Source organism: Genypterus blacodes, unplaced genomic scaffold (genome assembly GCF_046128005.1).
Source record: "Genypterus blacodes isolate CSIRO-AG114 ecotype Tasmania unplaced genomic scaffold, CSIRO-AGI_Gbla_v1 ptg000057l_1, whole genome shotgun sequence".
In the NCBI taxonomy this organism is placed as follows: domain Eukaryota; kingdom Metazoa; phylum Chordata; class Actinopteri; order Ophidiiformes; family Ophidiidae; genus Genypterus; species Genypterus blacodes.
The window spans coordinates 1,558,876-1,583,785 of NW_027466869.1; the positions used below are offsets into that span (position 1 = coordinate 1,558,876).

Below are 24,910 nucleotides of genomic sequence, written 5' to 3' on the forward strand. Positions count from 1 at the left end.
TCCCTTCCACCTCTCCTTGTCTCAGGTCACCATCCTCACACACACACACAACATTCATCAGTTCCTTTTTCCATTCATCCATGTCTGGGATCTGTTATGGAAATGAGTGCGGATTTGGATGGATTCAGCGCTCACTTACATGCCAACACATACACATACACACACACACACACACACACACACACACACACACACACACACACTCACACACCGAGGGAGAGAGAGAGAGAAAGAGAGAGAGAGAGACAGGTATTTCAGAGTTCTACACTACTAGGCAAATACAGTGTACAAGGCAACTGTCAGATAATTGACTATGGTAATGGCAGATCTATTATCTTCCAGTTGTATGCAAACCAGCAGCACGCCAGCAGAACTAATCTCTTCATCTCTGCAGCTGAATTTAAATCAGGCACTTGCTAAAATCATCAGAGCGCCACACAGCTGTAGATGCGACATCTTTACCACTTTACCATGACTAGCTTCGCAAAGTTTTTGATTCAGATGTGAACATAATCATTATCCGTGGCTGTACTTGTACGCTTGTGTGTGTGTGTTTGTGTGTGTTTGTGTGAGTGTGTGCCGTGCCGCAGCAGCATCTGGTTGACCTTGAATCGCCCACATTTCCCCTACGCGTACGGCATTTACAAACATTTTCGCCGACTTGTTCATACGTCAAGTCCACTTGTTGCGCATGTGTATGTGTGTGTGACTCTGTTTGTGAGAGGGTGTGTGTGAACTTTCAGCTTCTGTTCCGCCATTGTTGCGGTACACCCTTCCCTCCTTTGCTGAGGGATGTGTGTGTGAGTGTGTATTTTTGTGTGATTTTGCTTTTGTGTCTGTATGTGTGTATGTGTGTGTGTGTTTAGTCATCCTGTGGTGAGCTGTGACTTCACCGCTAAGATTTCCCTCTCATGCCTTTTAGACTTGTAGGTGGATGAGCGTCTATTTTCATTGATGACGTTGAGCATTGGTGCTTACTACGTCAGCTCTCTCTGACATTTTGTCATTCCTCTACGTTCACACGGCCCGAAAATAGCAGTTCCGTTCTTGGACCTTTGACGTCAGTGGTTTTGTGTCAACATCATACACACAGATCACAGTGTAGGAGTGCCTGTTTGTGTGAAAGGATGAGGAATTGGGATGGATGTGACCGTGACCCCCGCGAACTGTTGAACTGTTTTTGAATGATTTCTTTGTGATGCGTCTTCAGCATCATTTGTCTACCTGTCAAACAACTCACACATCTTTAAGATATATAAGACAATGCAAATGAGAGAGAGAGAGATAAGCTGTCATCACTGGCATCAGGGTTCAAAGCTTTGCAAAAATATGAAAAACTAAAAACCAGTTTAAATTGCATTCATCAAGAGTGCCCAACATTTTCAATTTACAAATCCCTGATCTTAGATAGATACTTGATACAATGTTCTGTCTCGTAAGTGAACATTTTGTAACAGTAATTTGGTAGTAACAGTAAGTTTACAAGATCAGAGAATCCAAGCCATATACATTTTGCTGCAGGTCACTCAATGACAGCTTTATCAGTCGGGCACCACGCTGCATTAAGACATAAATTCTCTAGAGCCAAATACTTAAAAGAAAAAGAACCAAACACCTGCCAACTTCCTCCATTAGTCCATAATTGCAGGATGGCGGTTCTTGAAAGCTGTTTTACCCCTGAGGCCCAACAGACACAGGCAACACAGTATCTTCACGTAGGAGCGCAGAGTGGTTCCAAAGGCTCAGACATCAGGTTCTGCTCTGCTCATGCTGTGTGCATCCATCAAGAAAGAAAGTTTCTACATTCCTCCTATAGTTGTGCAAATAAGCATATGTACCAGTCTTACTAAATGATTCGACCGCTTCAAATAAACACACGTCAGTCACTGTATTCATAGGCTGTCAAACCAGGCACCATAAGTGAGACAAAAACATTTATCCAGGAAAATGTTTCTTTATGTTTCTTTAATGTCTCTTTCTCTCTGATTAATGGAAGTGTTGTTTTTTTTCTGCTCTGACACACAGTTTGTCAGATATATACATTAAACATTTTGGCATTGGACAATTTATATTAGCGAATAGAGGCATATGGAAAGGTTTGTGTCATTATCATTCTACCACAGTGTGTCAGCAGCCGTGAAACATGTGTAATAGAGATTATGAGTTTTCTGTCACTCTAAATAAAATGAAATAATGACACAGTCATGACCTAATACTGAAGGGCTGAATATATTATCATCCATTGATTGAAATCTATAAATTTCCCTGTGACATTTGCGTTTCTTATTTGTTTATTCTGTGGATGGTTTTGTTCAATTCAATGTTTGTTGGTGTTTGTTTGTTTCCCTTGGTCTCGCCTACGCAAGTCACTGCTTTGCGTAATCGCGACGCAACTCACGAGGATGAGGATGCAACAATTTATTTTTATGGCTGAGAGGGAGAGAGAGGGGAGGGAGAGAGAGAGAGAGGGAAAGCGAGAGAGGGAGAGAGAGGGAGAGAGGGAAAGCCCACCCACCACGCAGTATTTCCAATCTGCATCTCTCTCTCTCTCTCTCTCTCTCTCTCTCTCCCTCTCTCTCTCTCTCTCTCTCTCTCTCTCTCTCTCTCTCTCTCTCTCTCTCTCTCTCTCTCTCCCACTCTCTCTCTCCTTTATAAGTAGTGATCGGTGATGGAGACCCCATCACATTGCAGTTCACTTTTACGCAGTGGAGACGAGCGCTGGGATAGTGAGTGAGATCCATCTTTGAAAGGAAGAAAGGAAGAAAGAACATCCATCTGAGCCATGAAACTCATACTGGTGAGTAACCCGGCGCTCCCTCGCTGCTTTCCGCCTGTGTGTGACCGGTGACTCCGCCGCTCTCACACGTGTTTACACCGGAGCCGGAGGAGACGTTTTAACGGGTATGAACCGAGCGAGAGTCTGCGACGCGCGGATGGAAGTCAGTTTGTTTTGGTACAGACGCGATCGATTCATTGAATTAATCAAATTAAAAGCAGCAACTAAAAAGACTTATTCGTCTTTTTCCTGTCTGCACATGTTGTAACAGAGTCTGTTGACATTTTGGTGGTAAACATCATCAGATGCAGGGACCAGACTGAGGTGACGTCACTTTAATAGAAAATGCAAATTAAGCGTTATTATGGCTCATATTCATATTGATGTGTATGTATGGTAGGACTTTGTGTAACATTTAAAAGGCTAATAGTTAAAATTCATTCAGGTAATATATGAATTATCAGGTATTGATATACTTTAATCCTCAATGAAGTAAAAGAACACCAGTTATTTGAATGCACCTCTACATATGTCTTCCAACTGTCATAATGTGTATAAGGTTACCTTTGTTTAAGACTCGGGTCACACCTGTAGAGATTGTAATTTTGGAGGTATTCCTACACTGTATCCATGTCCACAATACTGCAGACATACACTGCTACACACTGATTACAGTGTGTCCACGCTATCCTGACTTCGTCCTGTGTATATAACTCACAATGATGGCGTCTTACTGTGCAGAATATAGACTCTTTACTGTGTCGGGTCAGAGGATGAAAAGGTTACATCAGGTTATATTTCATTGCCTTCTATAGCGCAAGATTGGAACAAATTTCCGGCTTAACATAAGAAAATAAATTACTACAGTGTTGCACAAGTGTTTTTAAATCTTTGGCCCTTGGGTGAAAAGCGTTTTGCATGATGGGCTGCAGTTTTTGCATATGTTCATGTTGAGATGCATATCAGGGCAGAAACAGATCATACACTGTACGTGTAACACTGGAGCTATTATCTGTGCATGTGGACTGCGTGTTTGGATGTGTGTGTGTGTGTGTGTGTGTGTGTGTGTGTGTGTGTGTGTGTGTGTGTGTGTGTGTAGGGCAGACAGAGATGCTGTGTACATGGTCAGTCAGTAATATTACTTGAACGTTTGCACTGTATGATTCCATTTTAATGATACCGTCTAAAGTTGATCTAACTCAGCGCAATCTGAACTCCTGCAAAACAGCCAGACAACGTGTCAGCTGTGCAGCCAAATTATGTGTTATTACAGTATTCGTCTGTGTGTGCAGTCTCCAGTTCATCCCTCAGTCAGTCAATCATTCATACAGCCAGAAAGACAGTGATCTATAAAGGTACGTATGAGGTCAGTGCTCAAACTGCAGTATCCAGCCACAGTCCTGCTCTATTTCCAGCTACAGAATCCCCCAAAATGCAGACAACCTGTTAATCATTCAGCCAGTCTATCAGTTACTTAGTTATTTATTAATTAAAGGTGCAGTACTCAATTTAGGTCTTAAGCATTGCTACCATCATGTGCCGCCTCCCTCACCTGGGCTGTAACTCCAAGCTGTATCCAGATAGGCTTTGAAGCTTGTCTCAGCATGGGTGCTTCTCCCGGATGATCTCTGTGTGACATGCGTTGGTTCAGAGTTAATGCCGGGAGACTTGTGACTTGCAGTCATTGTCCAATTACATCAGACAGCCAGGCGGCATCTTATTAAGTCTACCAGTGACAGCAAGTAAAAAACACACAAGAACTGAGTCAGCTCCATCACCAGGCAGCTGCATGCTCCATCTATTCTCTGAATGACTTAGACGCTCATTTTGGTGGAGCACCTAGAGTCCTAGCAGGAATGTTTCATGTCGACGTCTCAGCGAAGGAGACTTGACTATTTATAGACACCGATGGCTATCTCACATGTAAAGCTGAAGTTCTGGTTGTCGCTAAAACACAAGTGAGGAGTGTATTAAAGTTCAGGGTATGTTCAGTACTGATTTCAGTTGCCAGTATATTTTATGTGCGGTCAGTCAAGCAGAAGTTCATCCATCCATTCAGCCACAAATCTCTGTGTGTACAGACTATATCTCCCTCCCTTTGTTCTGATATTTTATCTACGCTCCCTTTTATCTCTAAGCGTGCGTCTCCGTTACTCTCTGTTGTTGCCGTTGGCGTCAGGATCATCAACTTCCCTAAATGTGGCTGCAGGTTCACACGCAAGCAGGAGAAGCTACTGTACGCAGAGGGTTGACTTGACCAAACAGAATCAACAGTTTCTTTTCTTTTTTTTCCCTCAACAAGCACAATAGAAAGAGAAAGCGAGAGGAAGTGCAGTTGATGGGGGAGGGAGATAAAGAGAGTCAGGTATACAATCAACATTTGTGTTTTAAACAAACAGGTTCAAACGTTGACTCACAAACGTATTCGGAGTTCCTCTACTTCCCCTTTTCCATCAACAGTACTACTGATAGCAGAAGTGCGTGTGTGTGTGGGTGGGTGTGGGTGTGTGTGTGTGTATATGCAATTGCGTGAACACACATGTTGTGATGAACTCATTGATCCTGTGTGTGTGTGTGTGTGTGTGTGTGTGTGTGTGTGTGTGTGTGTGTGTGTGTGTTTGAGCACAGTAGTTATCTGTTGTATTTGTGGTGATGATATATTTTCTTAGTTTTATCTTTCTACTTTGTGACTCATATCAAAAACAGCAACATTGATGTGATGCAAATTCCTGTCAGTTTACAGTTGGGGTGTTTGATTTATGCGGTTTGAATTGTGTCACATTTGACTTGGCTTTGTACTCGTCTAGTCTTTAAAAACTCGCACCAGTGCAGCCACTGTACTGTCTTCTTCTTCTTCACTTATTTATGTTCAGACGACATGTGGATAACTGCATGCTACAATAACCTTTCCTCCTTTAACAATTGAACACACTACTCGTACACTTATTATTTGCTACAAAGGCATTGAACTTGCAACACATGTTTTATCATTCCAGGTATTCCATCTGTACCTCATCCTTTAGATTGTTGTTACCTGGAACACGCAGGAATAAAATGTAATTTTTATGTATTGATACAATCTGTTTTACTTATATTTGAAGAAAAAATGATTTGTATCAGTTAAGATTTTGAAAGCAAAGTACAACGTCTAGATAGATTCAAGTCATCTTATATTTAGTGCATTATTATCGTATTTCCAAAGCATGTTTTAACAAGAAATTACAATATTTGTTTTGCTTAACTTGGACTCAAATCATGAGATCCTGAATGATGAATGTATGGAGTGGATGACCAGTTCACATTTAATCACTGATGTGACATATACACACACACACACACACACACACACACACACATACAGACACATACACACACACAAACACACACATACACTTCCAAAAGCTGGAATCCCCCTCAGACCACCTGCGTTCTACAGTTAACTGAAGCCATGTGCCTGGTGGACAAACTGGTGTAATGTGGTTTGGTCCCTTTGTGCCACGGTTCTTCTCCTCATGCCATGAATTTAACGCCGACCTCAGGCAACCCAAGCTTTGATTCTCTGCGTTTGTTTCATATCCGTACATATAGGATACATTATAATCTGCTGTATGTAAGAACTCATTTGTCCTGGAAGCATTTTAAACATTTGCATGCATGTTTTGACAATGGTTTTGCATTGAGGTAAAGCGTAGGAAGAGCTTGTATGGTTAAAACAAAAGGTTGCTTTTATTTTTTGTTTTAAATCAAAAAAGCATTTGGAAATGATTTGATCGTCATGTTTGTTTTGGCACTTTGATGACACTTTTTACATTTTGTTGGTTGTGTCAGACATGCAGGACTTTGGCTCACTTGCATGCACGTCAGCTCTTACAAAGTGGAACAAAACAGCTAATCAAGAAAGAAATCATGCCATGTATTTCTCATTCATTAAGTCGGTCCGGCCACTAACATTCCGTCTCTACCATGTGGAAAACATTTGAAATGTGAATTTTGAATTTGGTCTTGCTTTTGTTTCCCATTGCGGGAAGCAAAAGGCCTTTTTCCTAAATGACCGCAGACATCACCACCCATCCCAGAATACACCTGTGCTGCGTTTGTCCGCTTCATTCTTGAGGCTAAACATCTGTAAAATGACACATGTTCTGTGTTTAAACGCTGTCAAGATCATCTTTGTGCTGCATAGATAAGGATTCTTCTCAGCTCACTTCAGATGGACTACAGGGCCATGAAATACATAAGCAAACATTAACATATTGAAACTACAGTATATTGTTTTATTCTTTACATTCATTTCCCACCTGTCACACCCATTCACGTGAGAGCCATAACTCTGCACTGTAGGTTAGGGGTTTAGTTGGAGGTTAATTGCTCGCTCAATGGCACCTTGACATTCGTTTAAGAATTCTGTATATTTTCCTTGCAGTTATGGGATTTAAAAGTCAGAAGCCGCCTTCCTTTGCCGACTGATGCTGCTCCTTCATCCTCCTCCTTCCTCTGTGCCTTGCTCGTTAGACCTTTAACTTCATCCTTCCCCCTCTGCTGGCGGTGCAGTGTAGGTTATGCCTCGCACTGAGCTTCACTCTGATGATGTTAACGGTATAATTATGGCTGTCACAGGCCCCTGGCTGCCGTGTAATTTGGGTTTCCAGCGGTCGCCCGTGATGTCGTCAGATGTCAGCATCTAAGGCGACAAGGAGGGTCAAAAGTTCAATATCTCTTTTAGCTACTGATAGAAAGAAAACACTCTAATGCACGTTATCTCCTTTAAAGTTTAGAAACAGATTGATGCTCGTTACAGTGTCCCCAAGTGTGAGTTTGACATATTTTCATCGATTTCAAGCTGGTATCTTTATGTGCTGCTATGCTTTTCCTTCTCTATGGAGTAACGACATGCAAAACTGGGCTAGAGGCAGGAGGAACGACAGCAGTGCAAGTTTGAACACTGAACACATAAAATCGCAGTGGCTCATCCGCTGTATGATCCTCCCTTGGTTACATAAGATGAAATGTGTCACTGTTTCAAAGTGAATTTGAACATTCATCCAGCAACCCAAAACAAACCTTACTTACAGCATTTCTGTGCCGCAACTTATTGAACATACACTACCGCTACTTTACTGTATGTAGAATTCGGAAAACAATGCAAACCTGACCGCGTCCGCATGTGGCCAGGCTTTGATTGAGGATTGATTGGACCTGCCAGTAAACTCCAAACTTGAACCGATGATTAAAGCAGAACGACAAGTGTAACCCAACCCAGATTGCCAAAATCAGGTGACCCACAGTCGGTCCTGCTTGTGGACTCCACCCGTCTGATGTTTCGAAATTGATTGGCTGTGGCCTTGTGGCTTAATAGTGTGTATATACACTTCTTAATTTGAAGAGCAAGACTATGATTATGGGTTTGATTCCCGCGAGGGCCACCCATGCTACAAACAAACACGTGTAGTCACAGCAATGCTCAGCAAGTCGCTGTGGATGAAAGCCTTCCACCGAATGTGGAGTTTAGAGGTTCATAGGTTTTGCCGGGAAAACCGCTGCGCTCGCCAGGCTGTTTGAAGCTTTGAGTTCTATTTTGGTGCGTCGAAACCCATTCATCTATTTTTACTATCTTTTTCAGTGATCCATTTTGCACAAGGAAATAGAAATGGAAGAATGTGACCTTCTTCCTTTTGTGCACAATTGAACATCGGTGATGTGATTGATCTGCAAATGGAATAGCAGTTAGTAGCGTCATAAAGTATTAAAAGGGCTGTGTATTAAAAGTGTACAGTCATGTAGTAAATGGGAGGGGCAAAATAACAAACACACACATGCAAGCAAATAGTTATTCCATTCTGTTTTACTCACACATACACTTGGTAGATTCTTTTGGTAGATTATTTCTTGGAACTGAACAAGCACATTCACACACACACACGCACACACGCAGATCAATGGTGTTTGGCGGGTAAATTGCAGAACAGTGTGGGTGAGTGTTTTGTATCCTGGTGGTGAATGGGGAAAGCCCAGTAACCTCCAACAGTTCACTTTATGAACAGCAGCCAGGAGAGGAGACCGCAGACCAATACTGAGGAAGACGGTAATTGAACATGAGCACATGCTACAATACACACACATTCCTATACACGTAATACACGTAAACATCCTGTGCGCACATGCACGTAGGATGTTTACGTGTATTCATTCATGTTGCGCAGTCACATGTGCACACTGAGAGAGAGAGCGAGAGAGAGAGAGAGAGAGAGAGAGAGAGGGCTAGAGACAGACACAGAGACATGCTTGAATGCAGCAAACCACACACAGGGGGGTGCACACACACACACACACACAATGCAAGCACAGCCTATTGTTAGAAATTTGATGTATCCCGGCCAACGGGAAAGTCCACAGAGCCATTAGCTGAGGGCCTTTGGGGTGGAAGGAGTCAGTTGTGTGACATCTGGTGTGCATGTACCCTCATCCAGCTGCATGGCTACACGTCTCTTACCCACATAAAGCTTTTTGGTTCCTGCTCAGGCGATGATGCAGGTTTTTTTTCCCAGCATGAAGCTACAAATGTCTGTCTAACAGGCTCGCTTCCTGCCAGTCACTTGACAGCGTGTCTGGATGGGTTGCATGGGTGTGGTTCTCTCTTCCTCTTGAGTTGCAGTATATCATTCTCAGATCACGTCAGCTACAAGGCGTCCTCCCTTATGAACCAAAGCTGATGAAATGGGACAGAGATTTACTCAAATGACCCAGAGCTGCACAATTAATTGTCTTTTAGCCCCTATAATAATCTTAATTTTTTTATAGAACACTGTTGGCAGGTGGCCTCATGTGCTGCCATGATTTATAATCACATTGATGTCTGAAAGTGTGCAGTGCAGTATATCAGCCTGGTGTATCCTGCGTTTGAGTTTCTCCTCTGTGTCCCCAAAGTGCAGACTGGGAGCAGAGGAAATCACTTTAAGACTGTGTGTCCATCAAGAGCTGCAACTTTACAGCTCTGCCCTTCTCCTCACCTCTTCTTTACTGGAACGGTTGTGCCGTCGAGCTCTCCAAAGTGTAAAGATATTTGAACCTTGAACCAAAAGAGCGTTGTGCTTGAGATGGATTTCACTTTTCTCACTGCTGTCATCCAAGAAACTGAACCCAGTCTCTTCTCTTCTCCTCTCTCTCTCTCTCTCTCTCTCTCTGTCTCCCTTGTAGCTCTTCACTGCTTCCCTCTCCTGGGCCTTCCAGCAGCAGGCTGTACCGCCAAAGTACCAGTACCGCGATCCTGTGACCTCTGACCTCCTGCCTTGCGACCAATGCCCTCCTGGCACCGCTGTGAAACGACACTGTACTGCTGACAGGCCCACAGAGTGCCAGCCCTGTCCTGAGAGGCATTTTGCTGAAAACTGGCACTGGGGCGACACGTGCCAGTCCTGCACATCGGTGTGTACATGATCACACAGCATCCTCTTATTCTTTTGTTCTCTTTATTTTTCTTCCTCTTTGCTGTTTGTTTATTTCACCCATGTGCTGCATGTTCTCATACGATGTTTTTCCTCTTTTGCTGGAGTATGTGCAGTCAACAACATCTGGATTTGTATTGTACTCAGGAAGCTATGAAACCTCTAATTTGTTCTTTGTTACCATTCCTGCTATCATTGCTCATTTCCTTGCCCTTGCAGGTGTGACGGGAGGAGAATGACGTTTTTTTAAAATCCAATTAAATAAAAGTACAGAGACCACACAGGAGAAATGCAGAATTAAAGTTCAAAATACCTTTTGAAGAAGCGGAGAGTTTAGTTTTGCCGTCAGGTGCAAACTTATATCCAGTTTTGGAGTTCTGAAGGAGTGAAAGAGGCACACACACGCCTGTGTTTCTATCATTTTATGTAAATATATTGTATTTTGTTCTTCAGGTTTGATGTTGTTTGTTTTTATGTGGGACCAAAGGCAAGTTTCAAACCCGAAGGGGAACATTAAAGAATGAGTTTAGCAATATACAGTTATTTTAATGTTGCGAGTAAAATCTAAATCTGCAAAATGGAGTAAATATCTCCGACTGGAATACAGCTGAGTACTGTAAAAGCATAAAATCTCACAAAAAGGAATCAAACAGGTAAAGTTGATTCATGCTTAACTACTGACCGTTTGTTTTATCTCAACACTAAGACAACAAAGAAATAATGTCTTTGCGGACACAGAAGTTGGACATGGTGCGGTGACCTTTCACCGGTGCGGTGTGTTGGCTGTTGTATAATGTGTGTGTTTGGTGTGTTTAGGTGTGCAAGGAGAGGCAGCTGGTCCAGCAGCAATGCAACAGCACCCATGATCAACTGTGCGAGTGCGCTCCAGGCTTCCATCTAGTGGTGGAGTTCTGCATTACACACAGCGCCTGTCCACCGGGCTACGGAGTGGCATCTTTAGGTAAGACTGAGAATAAGATTAAGATTGTGAGTAAACTCATAATGATGGTAAATCTGGATGCTTCATTTGGTTGCATTAGAAGTTGCAGTCTTTTGTACAATTTTGTTTATTTGATCGTTATGATACAGAATTACTTTGGTAATCAATACAGAATGGTTGAAATCAGTGCCTTGCTCATGGGCACGTCTGCTGTGAGACTTTGTAACTAACTGTTGGAGAGTTGCCAGCTTCTATGTCATCGTTACGTCTCTTCCCTGCGTCTCTGTCTCACTTTCCCTCAACTCTTTGAGGGAACAGAATGATTAGACAAATACTTCAGTTGAGTAGACGGTCATTTGTTTCTCTCCCTTCTCTTCCTCTAAGCTTTAAACTCTTCTGACCGATGACATGTGCAGTTACAGTATGTGCGAGCGAGCGAACACACACACACACAGCTGCAGACCACAGACTTGGACAGTTAGCGTTAAATATGCAGGTGTGTCAGGGTGTAACAGTGTCTTTCATCTTCGTCTGTCTCTGTTTCTTCTCACAGACACACACACACACACACAAAGCCAATAGCGGCTTTATTCATCTTCTCCTTAACTACAGTGATGTTGCATCCTCCAAAGCCCAGAACATGAGTTATCCACTGACGGGATAACTGAGTCAAGATGATTCACTAATGCTGTGACACGAGGCACATATATGTCACAACTATCTGAATTATAAAATGAAGAACTGTGAAATTTAGGGTTTTCAAATTTAGAAGTAAAACGTCATGTCAAAGGATGAGTTAATATTTCCCAGGAGCTGCACAACTCATGGAATCTCCTTTTTTGTCTACCATGTCTGTGTCCTCTGAGTGTGTGTCGTCTGACTTCATCTGTGTGCAATGTGTCAAACCAGGGTGATGAATATTTGTTAACTGACCTAATTTGCCTTTCATGTCTTCACTTTGATTCTAATCCTTACTTCCACACAGTATGGACACACACACACACACACGTGTCTGTATTTGAATTGAATTGTAATATTTATGAATGACATCTTCCAAGGATATCTTTATCCATGGCCCCAACGCGTTTCACAGGAGAATTAAGTTGTCGGAAACTCTTAATACAGCGGATTATCAGTTGTTTGGTTTGGTTGAGAGATGTGGCACTTCCCTTGCAGAAACTTGCTTTCTCTCAGAATACTGCAGCAGTGCTTGACAGGCACATGATCAAATATTATCCATTGTGGAGATTTCTTTGTGGAGACATTGCGATGAATCACTGAAACGACGTGAATTTCTGTGGCTTGGTGTGTAAATGAATCTGCTGTGTGGAACTTTGAGTTTTTCGCAAGCATGGAAAGGCCGTTAACATGAGCTTTTCTATTGTTTTAGGCTCTTTTGTTCTCACTGTTGAATAGCATCACATGAAAGACACACATACATACAACTTTATTGCCATTTAGTGTTAATAATTAAATAATTAACAACTTTAACTGATCATACACTCTTATATATATATTCTGTAGTCAAACACTAATGAAAGCATCCTCCTCTGCAGAAGTAACTAGGCCTAGAATGATCACATGCACAAGCTATAGAAACCTGAAACAAGTCCTGATAGTGACATGGAACAAGGAGACACTGACCGTGAATTGGAATTTAGTTTTCCTCATAGATCTGAGACGCAACACCTGTAAACCTGTTGAAGCATAATTTCCCATAGGATCAATAAACACATCATAGAAGGATCTATAGTTTGGCTTGAGAGTCAAATAGACACACACAGATAGTATGGCCACATATCTGGACTTTCTCCTGGCTGGCACAGAGGGATATTTATTATGTAAAATCATTTCTTCATTTGTGGTTTAGTCTTAAACCACAGGATGTCAGACAGCCCTCAGTCCAGTCCTGCAACTGGTGAGCTCTTTTACATTTGACATTAATGTTCCCCAGATTTCCTCATTTAACCGTTTCTACCTTAGTGTCTCTGTCTGTAAAAAACAAGTAAAGACAGTGTGAAAAAAACACGATGTCACACGGTGTATAAGGAAATTCTGACAAAATACGAAACAGTGGCAACATATAAAGCCCACAAGCTGGATAAGCTTCTCAAGTAATTAGCTGTATTACAGGAAATGAAGTAGCTGTGTCGTAGTTTCAACATAGTTAACCAGTCTTGTGTTCTCACAAGATAACCTGATAGCGGGAAATAATTCAAAGGTTAGATGTATCTTTGAAAAAAAAAAAAAACGTTTCACTTGCGTAGATAAAGCTTAGGATGTGGTTACGATAGTTCCACCACATGCCTTATGCATGTCATGCGTGCGTGATGAGTTGCACTGTAAGAGTATAACTGGAGCAGCCACGGTAACGATGAAAATGTAAAATGTGAAATATTGTTTATTTTTGTTAAATTGTGAATCAAAATTGTGACATCAGGCATTTAAAGATATGCTGTCTCAGCTGATATCGCATATGGGCTTTTATTGTGAAGATACTTTTACAGGTTAATGCTAATGTTAATAGTTTTCTAAAAAAGGAGCATTATATTCTTGTGCTGCTGACTAGGAATAGTCTGTCATGTTCATGCTTCCTCTTTCCTCGTCAGCTGAATGGACTTGTTGAGTCACTGTGGCATGAAAGTTTTTAGGTCAAACTAAACGAGGTACAGCCAGTGACTAAGACATTCCTCGTCACGTTCTAAGTCACACATCCATCGACGGTTCGTCATGTGATGTTGTGGTCAATGGAACCACGTTGTTTGTAGATTGCTTACTCAGCAATGCTTGACTGATCATTGATGACTTTGCAAGGACGGTACAACCTTTTGATGGTAATCAGTCGGTGTCTGTGTTTCCCCTCCAGGTACACCGGCGAGCGACACCGCCTGCGTGCACTGTCCACCCGGGCATTTCTCTGTAGGCGGCTCCTCCGCTGAGCCATGTCTGCCCCACAGAAACTGCACCGATTTGGGCCTGAAGACACTGAGACAGGGCACGTCCACCTCAGACAGCCTCTGCGGGGGTCAGGACAAGAACCCCACGCTGGAGTGCTCCCACCATCACACTCTGTGCCACACTGGTGAGAGCCTTTGGGTTTCACTTGAGAGATTGCAGCAGTTGTGGAGTGTACACACACACACACACACACACACACACACACACACACACACACACACACACACACACACACACACACACACACACAAACCTCAACTGTCAACAATGTGAAATCAGTAAAGCCTGGATTATTTTAACCATGTGGTCCCATTCTGCAGCTAAAGGCAGGGGAATTCCTTGGTCAGCTTCATTGTCCAGATTCCATTCTTCTCCAGATTAGATAGAAATAAGACCCAAAACAAGCCCCAAATATGACACTGAATTTCCACGGTCTGTAAAACCACAGTCAGGCAAGAACAAACACACAAACACACGTAGATACACACCCGGGAACATGCAGAAGTGTACTCCATCACACACACAACTAGCATAGGTTCACGTCCCTCGGGGGAGAGTGACGCTCGCCTCAAACATTAATTCACAAATTGTCTTGTAGCCAAATACACGCAGCCACAGAAAGTCTGCAGCAGATTGTGGAAAAGCTCAAGCGCTTTCTACGATGAAATAGTGAAATTGAAAGCAGTTGGGCGCATGATTTTGAGAAACCGCGATGATGTCAATGCCAATTACAGACTCAGGGACTTTATATGATGTAGACGTACGGGAAACAAGCCTGATATCCTCTCATGACACCTGGACCTCCATCAATCAAGATCATTTCTCCAAAACAGTGACGCATACAAGAAATGCATTACCGCTGTAAGAAAGGTGTTATTAGTCACTCACGTTAACTCACTCACCCAAATGCAGAACAGATAGGCGGTGTGTGTGTGTGTTTGTGTGTGTGTGTGTTTCTAGTGTTTTGCTCTGCTCGACTGCTCACAGTGCACCGTGGCTCTGATTGCTTTAGCGCCGAGCACCACAGATGGGTTCAGTTTGGCTTGGCTAGTTAGTGTCAAGCAGACCGATGTCAGTGTTGGCACGGTGCTGCTCTGGGGAAGAGATTGAGAGGAAATCCTGTTTCTGCTGCGGTCAAGTTACAAACCAAATGATTTAACACATACACAAACACACGTAAACAAAGCCAGATATATAAAAACCCAATGAGAGTTTAGGGGAGATCCAAGCATGTAATCAGGGGAGATTTGTCATCTGGTATCCAGTTGAAACTGTGAACCTGTGAGTCACCAAACACGAACACATGTGATAAATCCTAATGAATCATAAAAGCACAGGCTTCCAGCTTTTTATCCCACAATATCCATTACATTTTCGCTCAATGATCACATGCGAGACAGTAATCCTTAAATGACTTGTGTCGTCTAAACCCATTGACCTTGTCTGCGTCTTCTCTCCGTGCCAGATGTGACCCTCTGTGAGGAGGCGGTCTTCCAGTCTCTAGCCTCCTTGCGACTGTCCTCGGTGCCCCTGGAGCGGCTGTTGGAGAGTCTTCCAGGTCGGAAGGTTGACCATAAGAACCTAGAGAAGCTGAAGAAGGCCTGCAGTCCCCAGCAGCAGGTCCTCCTGCTGCTCCGACTCTGGAGGGAGCAGAACAAAGACCAGGACAAGCTGTATGGCATCATACAAGGTACTGACATGATGCACGCCGCTGTTTTGCTTCAATATTCTTCTTCATTGTTTTTTAATACGAGCACCTGTCGCTCCAGGTGTGAACCACTGTGAGAGGAAGGTCTCTCGCTGCACTGGCCTGAAGAACTTAACCTTGGATGACCTCCTGAGTGTCACCAACAGCCTGCCAGGGGTCAGAGTCTCACAGGAGGACATCCGGGCCGTGGTCTCTTCCTGCCAGCCCAGGCAGTACATCCTGCAGCTTCTTCACCTCTGGAAGACGGCAAACTATGAGCTGGATCTGGCTAAAGGACTGTCTCACAGTCTGAGGGTCCTGCGCAGCCAGAAGGCGCCGCGCTACCTGTTGAAAGGCCTGAAGAAGATCAGCCGCATCATAGGAAGCACCTCTGCACACAAGATGTACGAGAAGATGTTTGTTAACATGCTTCAGGATGAGTCGTGTTTTAAGACTCATAAGCTGCACAACGAATAAGGCAAAGAGAAGTACTGAAGCATGAGCAGACACAAATGTATTGTCAAAGAGTGAACACACACACACAGACACACAGACACACAGACACACACACACACAAACACACACAGAGAGAGCAGAGCAGTAGGATATATGTATGTGTGAAAGAATAACAGATTTGGGTCACTTCATAATGTCAGAACATTAACATTTCATCAAACCTTATCAAGCTATTTATACAAATCCATGATGCCTGCATGAGTTTTGTCCAGCTGCCATGATGTGAAGGTGAATTCTCTTTATTGTTCACAGTTTCACAGTTTCTATCAAAGAATTAAGCCAAAATAAGGGATGTTTTGAGTCTTTGTGGTATATGTGCTAACTGACTGGATGCTAATAACTTTATATTCACCTTCAATTTGTGTGTCTGAAGGGAAAAACACACACATATCTGTGAACTCCAGGCAGACCTAATCAAATACCAGATATCTCCTGGGAACTTTTAGACTGGAGTTTGTGAAAAATGAGAAAATATTTAAAATGTACATAGCACTATTTTATGGAAGAGGGGAAAACAGAGGTTGTGTTTTTATTATTGTTTTCTCGCTGTTCGAGAGGAAGGATTTGGTTTCATAATGAAATACATTTATTTTCTACAGGTTTCCTTTTGTTTTTTTGTTTTTTTTGTTGTTTTGTTCTGGACTGCTGGCGAGTAAAGCTCATCTGATTTCTTTTTAAAAAATTGTCAGCTTCATGAATGTACAAAGGAGTGCAATTGTTTTCTATTTAAAATAATTTTACATACTGACTATGTAAAGGCTTGTTTTTATTATTTTAACAAAAATACTGGATTCCAAATGCTGCAAGTTCACAAAGTGATATTTGTTTTATATGTTGTTTTATCACTTTTATAATATTAATTGTATATATGCTTGACCGTACCTTTTTTAAGCTCCTGTAACTTGTGAACATCAATGTCGATCTGATTAAAATCTGTTTGTTAGAATATGTCGTTGTTTTTCATATTTACAGAGCAAACAAAGGTCAAAACAGGTTTATTATACTGAACTTCTATCAAGCTTTGATCAACAGCAAATCAAGACTAGGAACTATTTCCTAAATTAACCCGGACTTATATTGTACAGGGTGTAAATATATGTGGAGGTTTCATAGGTTATGTTAAGGACAGTGACCACACTCGAAACTCCACGCATCTGTCAATCACACATCCTCTCCGATATGAGTAGCTTTTACTGTTCTGATCTTACGTCTCATCCCTTTTTCTTCCTCCGCTGTTCTCTGGAAAGGGATGAAGAAGCAATGGAATCGCTTGTTTGGCTCATTACAAAACAAACGTTCACATTACATTCCAGCATACAGATGGTTAACACCCCATGACTCACCTCTGTCGAAGTCTTCAAGGGAAATATGATTTGCTTGGAGGCAGGTTGAGGCAGGTACACACATACACACACACACACACACACACACAGATAGAATTAATCATTTTTAAACCTTTCTGACTCATCTGATTGTGCAATCCAATGTCTCTCCCATGGCTCATTCTGCATGTCAGCCACTCATCAATCTTTCTGCTTCATATCGCAGTTCTTCATTCAATTTAGAAATATTACTTTCCTTGGAATTAATTTGATCTCATGACTTCACCTCCTCAGGGTATTTTAAATTGAAACCTTGTTTTTGAGGCTTTAGAACTCCGATTACTTTTTGGGGGGATTTTTTTAATGATTGATTGACATTGATTGATGTTATCCTAAAAGTGAACCGCATTGAAGTTCATTACATTTAAGTGTCAAACTTAAAGGAAACATTACTGGTTTACTTACACTGTGCTTGAAAAAAAATTGGTGTCAGATTTTATGATGACGGAGCACTTTGCTGTATGTGAGAGCTTGGTTTTATTGCCTGGAAATTACCCTTTCCACACTCTATAGTTTTATAGTTACAGAGAACAGTCTAACCACTAGTTTTGCGTACTGCAGTAGTTCCTATACATATTTTAAGCAAATCTCTTTTTTTAAAACTGTTGTTTATTTGACCTTTTACATATAGGAGCCTCTGACACATACCCGCTGGTCGTCCACCCACTCACATCACCATTGTTCCTCACTGTAACAGTATAAAGTAAATCCGATTCTGTCATGAGGACTTCACAGCATCAACATGGTAAGTAAAGCAACAGACTTGATCAGTGATGCTTTTAGATGGTGTTTGATGAAAGCTCTTTTGTATTGAATTGAATTGGATACAGTAACAGTCAGGTGCTGCTGATTATTTAGCTTTTTATAGTTTTGATAAATTCTTGATTCTTGTAGAAGAATTGCAATTGAAATGTTTTGTTTCATCTAAATTAGATCTAAATCTAAACTGAAATGTTACCTGGTTTGCTCAAATGAGAGACTCAAAGAGATTATACTCCATAGTCTCAGAACTGGGTCTGTGTTTATATTTATAACAGATACAGACTTAACTGGTTCTTTGCCAAACAAAGCTCTAAATTAGGGACATCTTCACACACTTTAAATGAAATATCCAGTATAGCCGGTGAATTGTGCTAATGTATCACAAATATTGGCCCAATTTTATTATTACTATTATTACTGTTATTAATGGATGTATGCTCATCCAAATTGAATTTCATTTGGAGTCTTGTGTGAAATTACTGCAATGAAAAGAGTACATCAGGTTTTCACGCAATACTTACATTAATTATTATACATATAATATATAAAAGTTGTATCATAAAATTCATCTTCCTGTAGAGTATCGGTTACAGTAAATATTATTTTAGGCTGCAGAGATGAGTCGTATCCAGGGGAAGTGATCATCCCCGAGAACACTTACCACAGTGCTTTCTCCCCACAGTTCTTCTCTCTGCCGATGTCCCTGCTCTTCGGCCTCCTCCACGGCGCCTTGGAGGTGGATTCCACCCCTCAGTATGAGCGCCATGATCCGGTAACGGGTGCGATCCTCACCTGTGACATGTGTCCACCTGGCACACACATGGCCGCGCACTGCACCGCCACCACTCCCACCAAGTGCGCACAGTGCAAAGAGCAGCACTTCACCGAGCTGTGGAACTACCTGCCCCGGTGTCTGTACTGCAACAACTTCTGCACACATAACCAGGAGGTGGAGACCGAGTGCTCCCCGCTCAACAACAGGGTCTGTCGTTGCACAGAGGGCTACTACTGGACTGATGACTTCTGCATCAGACACGCCCAGTGCGGCCCCGGACACGGCGTTAAAACCACAGGTAAGCTCCATAAATAGGCAGAGAGAGGAAGAGAGAGAGAGAGCTTGGAAATGCTAAATTGCGCCACGAAATGATTTGAAAAAATGTTCGAATCCTATTTCAGGTACATCTAGCAAGAACACGGTGTGTGAAACGTGCGCCGATGGTTTCTTCTCCAACTCTTCTTCTGCGCTGATGCCGTGCGTAAAGCACCTGGAGTGCGCTTCGAGCAGAGAAACAGCCCTCCTCCCCGGAACCTCTTCATGCGACACCGTGTGCGGGACCTGCGAGGATCTCGCAAATGGTATGCGCTGTGCTGTTCATTTGTTTTAATCTCTTAATTTGACAAATGCTAGGAGAATTCAGTTACATTCACCTTTTTTTGTCCTCAGGTGAGGCACAAAGGACTTGCCTCAAACGACTCTTAGCTCATCACAGGATCAGTGTTGTCAAACTAAAGACATTTTACACCAGGTGGGCCATTCATTATGATTTCCTCATTTCCTCTTCTTAATTTCCATCTTAACATCTCACAATTCATGAATGCACTAATGTATATAAATCGTTGTCTACCTTCATCAGGAACATAAGGGAGGGGAGGCATCACAGAAACACAGCGCCCAGACTGAGAAGTCGTCTCCTGAAGGGTATTGGTGATTGGTTGGGTCAGGCCCAAGGGGAGCAACTGAAGAGGCTGCCAGAAATGCTCAGGGAATCAAAGCTCAACTGCCTGGCAGAAAGGCTACAAAACAGCCTCGAGGAGGCTGAGCAGAGAGCCAACTGTAGCTCAATACTTGACAATGAACTCAAAAGGACTTAACAAGTAGGAATATACAGTATATACCTCTATTTCTAGTAGTCAACATAGAGACAATGCATTTTTTTTAATGTATGTATTTTCTTGAAATAAATGAAGATCTGTTAATTATATTGAACTTAAGTGTTTTCCCTTTCACGGATTTAGCAAATGTTAAATAAAACTGTATTATTAGACCTGTACAATCTATTGCTGTATCATATGACAGACCAGTGAACAGCCCCCCTCCTGTGATGAAGATGAGAAGAGGCATTAGAACCTTACCGCCGTCAGGTCTAATTGCAGTTTAACAGAATCACCACAAGGTGTCGCCCTCTTCTTTTTAATCCTGTGGTCATTGTACCTTTCTTAAATACTGTAAAAAACTAAATATCTATGGTAGAATTGAAATGAAATAAATAGATAAATAATGTAGAAATGAATAACGTAATGTTCTACTTTATTTCAAAACAGCACATTTTCTTTTTCGGATGAGTTAAGATAGCCAGGGGCCCACAATTGTATAATATTGCTATCATATTGTACATTGGTTTATGTAAGGTACGTTTTATCTCCTGTGTACTTACATAGTGGGAGGGTTTGTTGCTGGGACGTTTTAAATCACATCAGGAATTTACATAATCCAATAGTTCTCAAACTTCCTCAAGCAAGAAATTTACCACCTCTGATCAAATCAAAACATCTACAGTGAGGACCAGCTTTGAACAAAAGAGATGGACAACAAGACTTTACCAAAACCATTTCCTAATTAAACATATTGCTATTATTGAGTAATTGCAGTAAGTTTTCATCGATTCCACCAGGGGGCGCTTCAAGTACCACCGGTGGTACACGTGCCACCGTTTGAGAACCACTGACCTAATTAGTAGAGCCTGGTTAGAAGGGGACCGGTTGGAGCCCTTCATGACCCTTGGGACCCCCAGTTTGGGAACCGTTGGTGTAGCCTGTTCATTAGTATCGGGCTGGCAGCAGCAGCAGCAGCAGCAGCACCGCCCCGCCCCGCCCCGCCTGCCCCGCCTCGCCGTCACATCGGCTCCCTCCCCGGCTGGCTCATCACGGAGCGGGGAGGGGCTCCGGTCTCTCCACCATTGGCTGATACTGTAACACCGACAGCTTCACGCTACGACCGCGGACAGAGAGGATGTACCCGGGCGGTTGTGTATTTATCACCCTCAGCCTCTAGCGAAACACTCCTCCACGTTTCGAATATGTGTTTGAGGGAATTCTAATTATTTTCCCCTTTTTTGCTGAACATAAATCTGTCCATAAAAGAGATGCTCCCGGATACACGCGGATACATTGTCCGGACACCGAGAGAGAGGAGGAGTATGTAACCGGGGGGAAGCGCACCGGCGGCGGCACCACCTGACACTCCTCTCCCGCTCCGTTCCCTCTTTATTTCAGCCCTCTGGATACGTTGACTGTTTCCCTCCGGTTGTTTTTTGGATATTTACCGAAGCAAAATGAGCGAAGAAGTGTCAGAGGTCCCCAAAGAGCTCCTGGGTAAGGATGTTTATGCGGTCCATTAGCAGCCCATGTGTCCCCGCTGAAACAATCACCAGTCCGGCTCCATCGTTCAGTGGTGCTCCGCGTTAGCAACTTTATAGAGATCTGATTGTACTATTACAATGTGTTGTGTTGTAAACGTAGCAATCGCTCTCATTGTGCGTGGCAGATGGGACTTTATGTTTTTTCCCACTATAGTGCTATAGTGTTAAAACCAATAGTCTTGTACTGATTTGAAGTATTGATGCTCTCATTTATATCTTTGTTTGGCTCTCTCCTCTTCCACTTTGCATACGACAACATTTTCCTATAGACAATGTGTTGCTGTATGTTTTTGCTCCAGGCACCTTCATGATGATTGCATGTATGGAGTTGTATTGAGTGATCATAACAATGATGCTCAATGGAATCCAGCTTTATGTTCAGACAAAGCTCCCCAGGTTCAACCAGTGCTTGCTTCAGTCTTTTCTTTTTTCAGTCTTTTCATCTCATTGTTTTTTGTTATGAGGGTTAGTGGGACTTCATGGCTTATTTGTATTGATTGTGGACTTTGGCTTGATGCCTGAAGCAAGTTATTTGGCTCAAGCTCAGGGTCTCTTTGTATGGCAAAGAAGTTCAGCTTCTGACACCTAAGTGTAATATTGGACCAGAACAAGCACAAGTCTCCCCCCCACCCCTCCACTTCCCTTTCTCTCAGGCACACATTCATTCATAGGAATTGATAAAACACAAGATATGAACTAAGTAGGTGCGGCTCTTAGGAAGGTGGAGATTTCATTGACTCACTCACTGACGGTCACTGCCTTACATAGTTACCCTGTCATGCATTTACTGGCCATCTTAATGTGGGATTATCAGCCCCAGTGATATTAAATCATATCTATGACACCCAAGCTTTCATATTGGAGGTCCGACCCAGAAGAAATCAGCTGTAATTTCTCCTCATCCATTATCAACCAGCCTAGAAGTTCCTAAACTGCTCATTGCTGCACATATCAGTTAAAGCATTTAGCAAAGTTAATTCTGATTCCATGTCATGTGCTGTTGTCTGGATGAGTATAAATCCAGCCATTGTGTGAAACATTCACTGGTGTCAGTGACTCAGTATCATGCTGTATCATTCCGGGCATTCAGCACAGACTGGAATGTTAGTGTGATGATGCATAGAGACGTAACATCACGGACCAAGGCCCATTTTCTTTATTGCTGGCTAACAGGCAACATTGTGGTCCTGCTATTCGGAAAAAGTTATTTCAGTCAGTTTGGCTTTGTGCCTGTTTGACCTTATGATCAAACAACCAGCATGAAGTTTTGAGTAATGTATAAATGTTTTGTTGACATTGTGTCAGAGGTGTTGATGCGATGTGATTGATCGCATATAAGAGGGGGACAGAATATAGGAAACAGCATTCTAAGATCTTCGACACCTGAAGTGAATTCTTTTACATGAACATCTCTTAAAGCTAAAAGAGCATCAAGGACGTAATCCGTGGCATCGAGCAACAAATCTGTACTGTTCTGTTCTTCAAGGGTCATTACATTGGAGAGTGACTTTATTGGCTTGTAAACAGTTTTAAAAGGCTGTAGGCCTCCTATTCCCCCACCTTCCACATTAGTCCCTATTGAAATTCACCCTAGTGTGTCCTAGTGCACATGTCTTGACTGAACAATATGAGCCACAGGGAAACTGTCCTGTCCTGCCACAGCTCTTTGTGAAACAAGTCTAACTGAGATATGACCAGTCTACATGGGTTTCTTATTTTTACAATTGTTCCTCGAGGCAGAACCAAAAACCGGTGTTCATTTAAACACAAAAAAGAGGTGCTCTCATTCCTCTGTGAAGTCTTAGTTTTAGAAATACATTTGGAATATCTTAAGCAAACTCATGGTGTGCAGAGAAATAATTTTGCACTTTGCTTAATTTCCTTTGATCAAATCCCAGCACTTGTGTTCCATGATGGATTTAGGAAGCCAGGCTGCAGGCTTGGCCATATGCACACCAGCACTGATGCACACACAGAATCCTCCTCTTTGTGTGTCAGACATGTGCACACACACGCTGTATAAGGCATAAGCCACTGTCTGCCGGGCATATGAGTAGCGTGTAAAGGCGGCTGACCCAGTTCTGCTCCTACAACAGTTCCCAGGTTGTAGTGTAGAAGAGACTTCTCCTGGGTGTGAACAATCAATCTGAATAGTTGAACACACACAATCTGTGTGTGTGTGTGTGAGCTGTGTTTGTTTGTGTGACTTGTGTGTGTATGTGTGCTGGTTGAGTGAGCGGCTGGTGACAGTGTTGCTCGTCACCACAGACAATGAGAAAGCTGACACAAGGAAATAGACGGATTCTTGAGGTGCAGCTGAAATGAAAAAATGGAAGAGCGACATCATTCCCTGTGGTGTGTTCAAATTAGAAATGATTAATTTTTCATCAATTATTTTTCTAATCAGCAGATGTGGGGAATTACTCCGCCTCTGGCACCTTTGTTCAGTCAGGAATCTACTTTTGTATGAAATAGTCTACAAGATAACCAAGCAAATGCTCTTCTCTTCTCTTCTCTTCTCTTCTCTTCTCTTCTCTTCTCTTCTCTTCTCTTCTCTTCTCTTCTCTTCTCTTCTCACACTTGCAAGTCACCTAATTTTGTACTTATACTACATACCATCCATATCTCGCTGCTCTAAACACTGTTTATTTATTGTGTGCATAAGCTTTCAATTCCAGCCTCAGTCTGTCTTCTCACCTCTGTGCAGAGAGCGTGAGAGATGCAGTGGGGAGGAAGGTGAAGCTGTCTATGAGGAAGAGGGTCAAACTGGAGATCAAAGGAGACAAGACAGAGAACAGAGTCTTGGTGAGTTAACTCCTGCTTCCTTATGGAGGATTTACTCTTTGTCTGTCTTATTTTCCCCCTTTTTTTTCACCCACCATTTTCATTGAACATCCAAATCCCTGAATCGCATCAGTCATCAGCACCTGGAAGACTTTCCTGTCCCGCTTGAGCATCATCCTGTTGCAGGTTCACTCAACCTTTTCGAGCTTGGATTGACTTTGATGTCGGTCGGTTTCTGTAAATT

The 24,910-nt window shown here is 42.5% G+C and overlaps 2 protein-coding genes across 2 annotated transcripts; both read left to right on the forward strand.

The window, feature by feature from the left end:
- Window positions 1-2,452: 2,452 nt before the first annotated feature.
- Window positions 2,453-17,267, forward strand: LOC143002449 (tumor necrosis factor receptor superfamily member 11B-like). The gene is made up of 6 exons (XM_076152538.1): window positions 2,453-2,797; window positions 9,971-10,198; window positions 11,035-11,179; window positions 14,025-14,240; window positions 15,582-15,806; window positions 15,886-17,267. The coding sequence occupies exons 1-6, from the start codon at window positions 2,783-2,785 to the stop codon at window positions 16,278-16,280; spliced, it is 1,224 nt and encodes a 407-aa protein (XP_076008653.1). The 5' UTR covers window positions 2,453-2,782; the 3' UTR covers window positions 16,281-17,267.
- A 975-nt stretch (window positions 17,268-18,242) lies between these two features.
- On the forward strand, window positions 18,243-20,443 carry LOC143002535 (tumor necrosis factor receptor superfamily member 11B-like). The gene is made up of 5 exons (XM_076152686.1): window positions 18,243-18,446; window positions 19,146-19,536; window positions 19,640-19,819; window positions 19,908-19,989; window positions 20,098-20,443. The coding sequence occupies exons 1-5, from the start codon at window positions 18,444-18,446 to the stop codon at window positions 20,333-20,335; spliced, it is 894 nt and encodes a 297-aa protein (XP_076008801.1). The 5' UTR covers window positions 18,243-18,443; the 3' UTR covers window positions 20,336-20,443.
- Window positions 20,444-24,910: the final 4,467 nt, after the last annotated feature.